At 44.0% G+C, this 11,422-nt stretch overlaps 1 protein-coding gene and 1 pseudogene across 1 annotated transcript in view; both read left to right on the forward strand.

The window, feature by feature from the left end:
* The window catches only part of LOC138843413 (carboxypeptidase E-like), a 29,718-nt gene extending 27,414 nt beyond the window's left edge, over positions 1 to 2,304 (forward strand). Inside the window, exons 7-8 of the mRNA XM_089301977.1 lie at positions 151 to 269; positions 1,688 to 2,304. Coding sequence (XP_089158103.1) covers positions 151 to 269; positions 1,688 to 1,786 — 218 coding nt within the window. The 3' untranslated portion in view covers positions 1,787 to 2,304. The remainder of the gene's footprint in view (positions 1 to 150; positions 270 to 1,687) is intronic.
* A 7,393-nt stretch (positions 2,305 to 9,697) lies between these two features.
* Positions 9,698 to 11,422, forward strand: LOC138843351 (interferon-stimulated 20 kDa exonuclease-like 2 pseudogene; annotated as a pseudogene).

Here is an 11,422-nt window from a genome sequence, read left to right on the forward strand (position 1 = left end):
CCTTTTCAAGAGAACTTCTTCAAATTCCCTGTATATTTATTTTAAATATAGGGATCGGAGACTAACCAAGCAATGGTAGGTGTTTCTTAGATGGCATAACTATGCGATCCACATGTGTGCCTTGTGATTTGATATCTTGTTTTCCTACAGCGAAAGATGGTGATTACTGGAGATTGCTCGTACCTGGAAACTATAAACTTACGGCCTCAGCTCCTGGCTATCTGGCAATAACGAAGAAGGTAGCAGTTCCTTATAGCCCTGCTGTTGGGGTGAGTAAACGTAAGAACTTAGCATGGCAATAATAGCGAACCTAGTAAAAACTAAGTACCACCCATTGTCAGGCATATTCGAGTGACTTACATTTAATCTTCATAATAAACCTATGAGGTGGGGAGTATTAGCCCCATTTAATAGATGAGAACACTGAAGCCTAACAATATTAGATGATCTGCCCCAAATCTCATTGAATGATTTACCACCGGTGTTACCATTTCTCAGTTTCTTAAAGATACATGAAAAATTACAATTTTATTTGCTAACCTGAATTTCAATCTACATGGAATTTTGTTCCTTTCTGTCTTTATTTCTGGCACATAGCACAATGCTTTACTCACCAAATATTTAAAAAAAAATGATGCCAACTAGACGATTTGGGGCTTTAACTAAACATTTGTTAAGCATACACCATGAGCAAGGCCCCTATGCTAAGTACTATTGAAACGTATATTTTATTCAAGCAGATACCATTAATTTTGCTAGAAAGGAGATGGTGATGAGACCACAGTATTTCCAATTCAAAGGCTTACCTGAAATAAATGTATTGTGTTTTATTTGTGCACCCAAAGTTTGGAGTATAAAAGTTTGTTTTCGGCAAACAAAATATATCGAGTTTTTAACTTATGCTTTGGTTTTGGCTGTGTGTGCGTGTGAGTTAGGTTGTGTATACATTAAAATAAGGAGGCAAATTTTCAAAAAGTGAAAAAAAAAAATAGCCCCAGGAACAGTCTGTAAAGGTTCAACCATTTTGATCCTTAACTTTTCTGGCTGTCTTGGTTCCGGGATGTGTAATCACATTCTAGAACAACCAGGGGTGCAGGTGGCCACATTCAGAACGCTTGGTTTCATGCGGAGCGGGGCCTGAGGGTTGGGGCTGAGTGCTGCGGATTTTGAATAGGCTCTGTGCAGGAGGCCGCCTAGACCTGACGAAGCTCCCACGTGACAAGGGCAGTGGTTTGGAGATACGTGTTTTCATTCAGTTCTTCAACAAACTCAAGACTTTGGAAGGCAGAACTTGATGGCTGGGGACAACAGCACATAGAACTGTATTCTCCCATATGTCTCCATCTAGTAAGAGAAAGTCCAAGCTGGCAGGGAAAGCTCATTCAATAGATAAAGGCAGAATATTAACCCCAAGTGACACCTTTTTATGAGGGGAAGAGACTGGGGCAGGAGGTTTTCTTGAACTATACCTGCCTTAAAGTGATTAGAGCAAAGCACATTTCAAACATGATGACTTTTGATTTTCCCCCTGAGAATATCTCTTGTTTATTATAAGAGATTTTTTGAGGATCTACTTTAATTTGGGTGACTGAGTTGAGATTGTTATTTAAGCAATGAAACTGTTCATTTTTATGTCTATTTTTAAAAGCAATTTGATAAAAATAAGTTCTTGATTTTTCTCCCTTAGGTTGATTTTGAACTGGAGTCATTTTCAGAAAGGAAAGAAGAGGAGAAGGAAGAGTTGATGGAATGGTGGAAAATGATGTCAGAAACTTTGAATTTTTAGAAAGGCTTCTAATTAGCTTTTAATCTGTCTATATAATGTAGTATGATGTAATGTGGCCATTTTATTTTAGGTTTTGTGCAGTTATTTAATATTGATTTTTGATCATTTAAATATTAAGCAAAATACATAAATAGACTTTTAGGCAAAAATATAAGAGCTTTATTTCACTCTCTTATAGCATTTGTTTTCCTACATCTGCGGAAAGGACTGTAGAAAAGATTTATGTAATCTAGTCATCTTAGGCAAATGCAATATTCCAGGTGTTATTTACAATACAGGACTTTTTGAGTAATTTTAGCTTTTAAAATTAGTAGACTTATTTTAATGTAACTGGTGAGCCTGTCACATAATGAATGCCATTGAAAAGATCAATGGACATTGCTTGGAGTTGTGAGCACTCTATCACAAGACTTCAGTAGTTCAGTAGAAATTATTATTTGTCTATTGTGCTGACTAGCTACATAAGCATGATCTTGTTAATGCATTTTTGATGGAAAAAATCCATACATGTTTACCAAGAGATTTTATGAAAGGAATAGAGACCGACTTCTTGCTTGCACACATAGGGGCACTATTATATCATTCAGCCTGTTAACACTACGTAAGAATTTAGCATTTTCTTTTGGTTGTAGATTGACTCAAAAATGCATTCTGAATGAATAAAGGTTACAAAAAAATCTTCCTGGTGTGTATTTTGATTCTTCATTGTTTTTGGTTTAGAGCTGAGTTCTTGTAATGAAAAAAATATATTCCCTTAATAGTGACTTCTTATTTGTTCATCTGCATTTTAAAATGCGTGGACTTCTATATGCCAAGCAAGGTGTTGGCATTGTGTATATTATCATGCTGGACAAAAGGTTCTGATTCCATGGATCTTATGGACTAATTGTGGATACAAACTTTAAACACACACAAAAATTAATATGTAATTAATGCATTCTGGTGAGTAAATCAATGGGAAGGAATAGAGTGTGGAGAGAAAGAATAATAGACAAAATTAAATTCCACTGGTGCAGGAGTGAGGCCTTTTATGCACATGAGCCCAGAGTTAAAATATGAGTAGATGGGAGCCTGCAGAGTGACTGAGTGTGTGTGTGCATGTGCGTGTGTGTGTGTGTATGCTGGTGGTAGTATGATTGCTCAGTGTCGCAGGTACACATTTTTGTTAGCATAGTGCTAAATGTTGTAGCAGTGAATCTTCAGATAGTCAAAGGATCTTCCAAAAGTTCATGGAAAATAAATATTATGATAAAATTATGCATGGATTTCCATTTTTTGTACCAAAATAAGCTTGTCTTTTAATTCTATTTTTCCATGAACTTTTTAAAAAAAGACTGTTATATGTTAGCTTAGAACATAGTATATTTCTTGGTCCAGGGACCTGTACTGGGAAGAAGATAGATAAGGTGCCTTTTTACCACACAGTTGGGGACACATCCTGAATCTACCATCTTTTTTTCTTTCACAAAAATTTTTTAATAAATATAAATTTCAAAAATACAACCTTGGATTATAGCGGTTTTTCCCCCCATAACCTCCCTCCCACCCACAACCCATCCCATCTCCCACTGCGTCTCCCATCCCATTCTTCTTGAAGAATCTACCATCTTCTGCATGTGCCCACCAGGATTGCATCAGTGGTCATCTCTGTTGCTCCCAGCGGAAGAGAAGAAAGAGTGTGGTGAAGCATGGAGGGGATGTTTCACTGGCCAGGCCTGGGAGAGGGATAGATTCCACCTGCTCATGTCACATGCCTGCGATTACATTCCTCAGCCACAATAGCTGCAAAGGAGTCTGGGAAATATAGTCCAACAGTACATATAGGTGGGGGAGGAGAATGTGGACTTTGATGAACCTCCAGCAGTCTGCTGGCTAGAAAGATCAGCAGGTGCGAAGGAATCAGAGCAAAAAAGAATGTTTCTGGGGGACTAAGGACAGAATGAATGGATCAGGGAGATGTGAGATATGGGAACTAAAACCTGGGAGGTGCACAGGACAATATCATGCGGACCTCATAGACCAGATGTGAAGACTGAGGATTGAGTTCTTAGAATTACTGAGTATCTGTAAGCTAGAAAGGGACATGATGTAACTTAGGTTCTAAGGAGTATTCTCATTGCTGTGGAGAGAGTAGAAGCAAGAGCACAGAGCAGATAAGAAGCTATTACAGGAGTCCAAGAGAGAGGTGACTTGGATCAGGTGGTGGCAGTAGTGATAAGAAGAGAGTTTATATGTGAATATTTCACAGGTAGAATTGACAGGTCTTGATAATGGATTGGATGTGGTGACAAGGGAGAGGCAGCTATCGGAGATAATACTGTGTTTCCAACTTCAGCAAGTGGGTCTGTAGTCTGGCTCACTGGAGAAGAAGCAGATTGGGAAAGGTGAGAAAATAGTAATTTCAGTCTAGAAAATGTTAAGTTGGAGGTGCCTATACTTGAGAATACGCAAATGGAGGTGTGTGGTTGGATCTTCCATGTGGAATGCTGGAAAAAGAGGCCTGGGATTGGAGGTGGAAAGTCAGGTGAAATCAACATGCAGATGTTTCCTTTTAATTTAATCATCCAATCTGTGGCCCTTTAAAGAATGAAAGGGACATAGCTGATTATGGGAGGGCATTAGGTATAATCTAGCATTTTGGGGGCAAAGTTTGCTACAATGGTCATCTTTAAGACCACAGGAATATACAAATTCCCCTGGGAGGAACTCAGAGCGAGAAGAAAAACAGGATCTGGATTGAACTCCAAGGAACTTCAAAGTTCGCTCCTTGTAGTTCTATATAAAACAGGATATATTAGGTTGTGCTATAATGAGAAGCAACCCCAAACCTCAGTGGTTTAACTTAATCATTTGTTTCCTATGAGAAGTCTGTAACATCCATGCAACTCTCCAGGAAACTTGTTCCGCACATAGTGACCCAGCGATAGGCTGTCAGCCTTGTCACCCGGACAGCTAACCCAAGGTTCTCTCAGTCTCATTCTGGTCACACAGAGATAACTGAAGTCACTGCTGCCCATAGCAGAAGTGCCCATGGGCAGAATTAGTCACACAGCCCTGTTTAACCACATTTGTTGGGCAACCGTATTGCTGCCACAGTCCTCTCTCCTGGTCGCTAACACAACTTTGCTCTCGGTTTTCCAAACATAGGGTTCACTCCACAAGGGGGCAACTTAACGTCACATCAAACCATGGTTTTGAGTTTCAATTTTGGGATTTCTGAGTGATCCCACACTAGTGTCTACATCAGCTCTGAATGTGCCTGCTCCTGCTCCAGACACTTAGGAACTGAAGAGAGAGAGAGAGACCAGTCAGTGTGTCTATCAAACACAATGTTCAGTGGTTGAGAGGTTGTGTTTGAAGCAAAGTCAGCAAACACTCCATTTGAAGTGGTGAAGAATGAGCGGTACAAGCACTCATCAGTATGCAGCAACTCTGAAATCTTGCCAAGTAGATATTTTATAAGCCTCCTGTTTGGGGGATGGAAAACATTCCTGATCTCAGAATTGAGTCTACACTCTGTGAACAGCTTCCTTCTCTTACTGGTTTTCATGGTTTGACTTTGCACTTTTCTTAAAAAAATTTTATTTATTTATTTGGGAGGGATGGTGAGAGAGAAGAGGGAGAGAGAAAATATCTCCCATCTATTTGTTCATTTCCCAACTGCCCACAACAGTTGGGGCCAGGCTATGTAAAAGTCTGGAGCTGGGAGCCCAATCTGGGTCTCCTATGTCAGTGGCAGGGACATAGCTACTTGAGCTGCTTCCCAATTGCACATTAGCAAGATGCTGGAACTAGAAGCTTGTGGGGAGCAACTCGGACTAGACTAAGTTACTGGAATTAAGACTTATTCTATGCATCTGCTCTCCCACAATATGGCGCTGGGAGAGGAGTAAACAACTTCTACACAGCTGCCTCCAGTTCGACCAATAACCTGCAGGAGCTGATCCTGCTCCTGATTGGAGGAGAGCAGCGTACTCGGCATGTGGGTAGCAGAGTTGGGATTGGTGGAAGAGGACTATAAAGGAGGAGAGAGACAACATGCACCGGGAACATCTAAGGGGAACATCCGGATAACATCTGAGCAGCCCCCAAGAGAGCTGGCCGGTGGTGTGCCGCTCCCCTGCGGAAGTGGGGAAAGTGGCAGGGGGAGCCGCCCTTCCATGGAGGTGGAAGGATCGGCAGCCAACCCGGGAAGAACCAGCAGCAAACCCAGGAAGGGCTGAGCAGACAAAAGAACAGTGCAGGGTCCTTGTTGTTCCTCCACGAAGAGGGGGAGCGACAGAAGCTGAGCTTTCAGCTGGATTCAAACCCGGGCACTCCAACGTGGGATGCAGGCACCCTAAGCAGTATCTTCAGTTCAGCGTGACTTTGCCCTCTTCCTCATTCATTCAGGAGCTAGGTTGATCCTAGGTTGATGAAGGTCCCACTCTGCATAGCTGTACCATCTAGAAAGTGGGACTTCCCGATCCACTGAGGAAAAGACTGGAACCAAGAGCAGAATTGACATTGCCTTAGTCTCACATGCCAGCATTGCTCCTATTTCCTTTGCCAGGACTAGTCACATGACCTTGCCTAACTGAACAGAAAGCAAGGAAGGTGAGGGAGCACACACAACGTGCCTCTCTGCCAATGAGCCATACAGACCAGCTGAATTACCCATACAGCTGTTGGAAGGAAGGTATTAATTCCCTGCAGTCTTGCTCTTGCAACCATTTGTTGAGCTCTATGGCCTTGTGTTCTTACAGTGTACCAATTTTGTCTAATGGGGAGTGCAGGTTAAGTGCTCTTGGGAGAGAAGCTCCTTTTCCCTGGGTTCGTGTCTGTGTAGAAGGACCTCTCCTAGAATAAGACTCTTGGCCTTAGTCCCACTCCTCTCTCACTCCTCCCTGTAGAGAAGTCAGTCACCTAATTATGAGGAGAACATGGTGCCTTAATTGGGTAGAACAAGTCTATCAGAAAACTGTAAACTTCCCCTTCCCCTCCCTAGAGCCAGCTCCAAACTCTCTTAGGTGCTGGCATAAGCTTTGGGTGCCTGGGGACAAAAGTGGTAGTTGACTGGCACAGAGTACTAATGGGCTCTTGGTCCTCAGATCTGATATCACTTTCTCAAAATAGATTATCAAGAATACAGTTGACAGCTTAACTTGTCTTTACTTTTCTACTGGTTCTGAACTCAAGAACAGGAGAAATGGAAGCTGAATCTATACTTTCCTTAAGAGATATAATTCTGTAATATTTTAGATGTGGCCTTTGCAAAAGCACCTGTCTTATTGGAATACTGTCTTTCTCTTAAAACAGTTCAAGATGATGCTTACATTTTTGGAAATGACATCAAATTGTTGATTCATGTAAATTTAGCATAGATGAAAACTCTGATTTAGACTTTTGGTTTAGAACTGAAGGTTAGAGCAAGCAAGGACTTGGGCGATATGTAAGTTGAGGATTAAACAAATCTGAATTGTGAAAAAGAGGGTCAAATTTATTTTATTTTATTTTATTTAGGATTTCTTTATTTGAAAGGCAGAGTTAGAGAGAGAGGAAGAGAGAAAGAGAAAGAGAGAGAGAGAGAGAAATCTTCCATCTGCTGGTTCACTCCACAATGTCCACAATAGTTGGAGGTGGGCTGTTCCAAAGTCAGGAGCCACGACCTTCATGTGGGTCTCCCTCGTAGTGCAGGGGCCCAAGCACTTAGGCAATCCTCTGCTCATTTTCCAGGTGCATTAGCAGAGAGCTAGATTGGAAGTGGAGCGCTGGGACTCGAACTGGCACCCATATGGGATGCCAGCACTACAGGCAGTAGCTTTACCCATTACGCCACAGTGCCGGACCCAAGGTCAGATTGTTTTAGGGAATTAAAATCAGCAAGGAAGAGGACTGTATAATTGATTGTAATTAAATAATACTTTTTGAACATTACTATTTCTTCTCATTGATGATGGAAACTAGACACATTACCACGGAGGGAATAGTTCATTTTAATTCATATTTTTATGTCCAACTCTTTGCATAAACAGAGATAGAGTATTTGCAGAAAGGGAACTATGAGCTTTGAAATTCATATTTTATTTATATACTCAACCTCTGAAATCTTTCCATGATTTGGTGTTGTGGGAGGCTAAAAACCTATCATTCACTCCAACATATTACTCAACTTCTCTTTTTCAAAATTCTCACGAGGATTGTCTTCTGTGGTTAGGACTGGATGACATTTCAAATTTTTGCCTGAAAAATGTCAGGATACAATATGCCCAGATTTTTTTGTGCTTTACCTTATAAATAAACTGCATCCTGACTTTGCTATTCTTAAACATCATCTAACATACTTACAAATGCTATGATTCCTTACCCTTTATTTCTTTCTACTATACAGTGATAATTGAATCCACTTATCATGACTTGAGTTTCTATGATAGAATATAATGATAGTTTTATGTGATTAATTTAAATCACTGCAAAATTCCTGAGAATGAGTCTTTTCAAAGATGGGACTAAGATTTCTCTTTGCTGGGGTAGGAGCCATGCATGTGGACCAAGCTGAAAATTGTATATGGTCTATAAGAGAAATCAGGGCAAGTGTTTGGCCTAGTGGTGAAGACGCCATTTGGGTTGCAGATATTTCATAAGGAGTACCCAGCTTTGAGTCCCAGCTCTGCTAATGTGCACCCTGAAAAGCAGCAGGGATGGCTCAAGGCCTTGTGTCCCTGCTACCCACGTGGGAGACCCAGATTAGGTCCTGACTCTTGGTTTCAGCCTGGCCCAGTCCCAGCTGTTGTGGGCATCTGGAAGGTGGAATAGTACATGGAAGCTCTTTGTCCCTATGTCTAAAAATAAAAAGAAGGCAAGAGAAGAAACATCACCTTGATGAAACTTACTGGAACACCTCATGATGCCAGGGGGCCCAAGGCAGTAACTTTGCAGAGTGCTGTACTTTCTCCTACTTCTTTTTTTTATTGGACAGGTAGAGTTACAGACAGTGAGAAAGGTCTTCCTTCTGCTGGTTCACTCCCAAAGTGGCCGCAACAGCTGGAGCTGCGCCGATCCAAAGCCAGGAGCCAGGAGCTTCCTCCTGGTCTCCCATGCGGGTGCAGGACCCAAGCACTTGGGCCATCCTCCACTGCTTTCCCAGGCCATAGCAGAGAGCTGGACTGGAAGAGGAGCAGGCGGGACTAGAACTGGCGCCCATAGGGGATGCCGACACTGCAGGCGGAGGATTAACCAAGAGAGCCACGGCGCCAGCCCCCTACTTCTTTTAATCTAAAGCTGTCTTAGTTCTTTGAGGATGTTCTCTTACCTTTTCTTTTCTCCCTCCTTTTCTTTTGAAGATTTATTCAGCAAATACAAAACACTCACCCCATGTTTTCCCCCAGGAAGGTGGCCTGTGGTCCTCCCCATCAATGCTGTCATCATTGTCACTATCACCCTTACCTTTACTGAGAAGTGTCTTGTGCTACCCTCTGTGCCTGACACTTGAAATGCAGTATTTTGAAACTACAGTTACAATATTTTAAGGTTAGTAGTGCTGGGTCCAGTGCTGCGGCATAGTGGGTAAGCCGCCGCCTGCAGTGCTGGCATCCCATATGGCCACCGGTTCAACTCCCCACTGCTCCACATCTGCCCCCGCTCTCTGCTATGGCCTGGGAAAGCAGTAGAAGATGGCCCAAGTCCTTGGGCCCCTGCACCCGTGTGGAAGACCTGGAAGAAGCTCCTGGCTCCTGGCTGTGAATTGGGGAGTGAACCAGCATATGGAAGACCTCTCCCTCTCTCTGCCTCTTTTCTCTCTGTGTAACTCTGACTTTCAAATAAGTAATAAATCTTTTCTTTAAAAAAAAGAAGTGCTACAGTCTTCCTATGTAACAGATGAAGAAAGATATTCAGAATTTAATTAAACTGCTCACTTCACACAGCTACTAAATGGCAGAGCGAGAGTAAAACTCATGTCTGCCTGCCCTTGCGCCAATCCTGGCTCCACTGTACCTCACGTCTTTCGTATGACCTAGAAAGAACTGTAGTCTTAATTAAATGTATCCTGTTTTATATTGTTTTTTGACTTCCAATATGTGGGTTGCTATACTTTGGGCTTTGGAGTAGTATTTATTACTTATTCTGAAGGAAGGCCATTTAAAGGTAATTTAAGAACCCTTTTCAAATCAATTCAACAACATTTTTTTGAATAGTTTTTTTTTTTTTTAAGATTTATTTATTTATTCGAAAGGCAGAGTTACAGAGAGGCAGAGAGAGAGAGAGAGAGAGAGAGAGAGAGAGAGAGGTCTTCCAACCGCTGGTTCACTCCCCAAATGGCTGCAACGGCTGGAGCCGCACTGGTCCGAAACCAGGAGCCAGGAGCCTCCTTTGGGTCTCCCGCGCCGGGCGCTTCTGTTCCTAGCGGGGCCGGTCTAGGAGAGCCTCATCCGTAACTCCGCAGTGGGAGTCAGCCGGGATGGAGTGCTCGACGTTTTGTCAAGAAGCGGCGGCTCTTGGAACGGACAGGCTTTCTGGAAGGAAGAGAACAGCCCCCTTCGCCAGGCTCCTCCCAAGTTGCACTCGGACTCTCCGGAGACACGGGAGGCTCCTGCAGTGGATGGCGCTGGGAATACCCCTTCCCTCTCAAGAAAGGAGACAGGGGCCTGCAGCACTGGGTCAGAGCAGTCCCTGGAGAAGAAAGCTGCGTGTCTGTGTCCTGGCTGCCCCCCGCCCCTCCCCAGAAGGCCCGTGCTGTCGCTGGAGGGAGTTCCAGGGCGCCTTTCCGAAGATTAAGAGCCGCCCCACTGGCTCCCGGAAGAATGCCGCCCAGAGCCCACGCAGGCTCACTCAGAGAACAAGTTCTCCCGGAAGTTGCAGAGGAAGATGGTGGCAGTTGACTGTGAGATGGTGGGCACAGGACCCAAGGGCGCGGCAGTTCCTTGGCTCCACGGAGCATTGTCAGCATCGCAGTGTTGTGGTACCCAGAAACAGCGCACCTTCAAGACTGCTCAGAGGCAGATCTTGAAGCTACCCACTGGGAAGGTGTGGTGAGGCGTGCCGTCCCCAATGACTTCAAAGCCCTCCAGGACGTTCAGCCCTAACCCGGGACATCTCCCATATCCCCTGCCCGCTTCAACTGGAAAGCCAGCTTCCCAGAGAAAGCCACCTTGTCTCTGAGGCATCTCACCCAGAAGCTGCTGCACTGGGACACACAGGTCGGGAACAGCCGGCATTCCCCTGTGGAAGATGCTCAGGCCACCATGGAGCTTTACAAGTTGGTGGAGGCCAGCGCCACGGCTCACTAGGCTAATCTTCTGCATTGCGGCGCTGGCACACCGGGTTCTAGTCCCAGTCGGGGCGCCGGAGTCTTTCCCTGTTGCCCCTCTTCCAGGCCAGCTCTCTGCTGTGGCCAGGGAGTGCAGTGGAGGATGGCCCAAGTGCTTGGGCCCTGCACCCCATGGGAGACCAGGAGAAACACCTGGCTCCTGGCTCCTGCCATCAGATCAGCTCGGTGCGCCGGCGGCGGCGGCCATTGGAGGGTGAACCAACGGCAAAGGAAGACCTTTCTCTCTGTCTCTCTTTCTCACTGTCCACTCTGCCTTTCAAATAAAAAAAAAAAAGTTGGGGGAAGTCGAGTGGGAACAGCAGCTGGCCCAGAATCCCCCAAAAGACTAG

Source organism: Oryctolagus cuniculus, chromosome 8 (assembly GCF_051225735.1).
Source record: "Oryctolagus cuniculus isolate XC-2025 breed Fujian yellow rabbit chromosome 8, ASM5122573v1, whole genome shotgun sequence".
Classification (NCBI taxonomy): Eukaryota; Metazoa; Chordata; class Mammalia; order Lagomorpha; family Leporidae; genus Oryctolagus; species Oryctolagus cuniculus.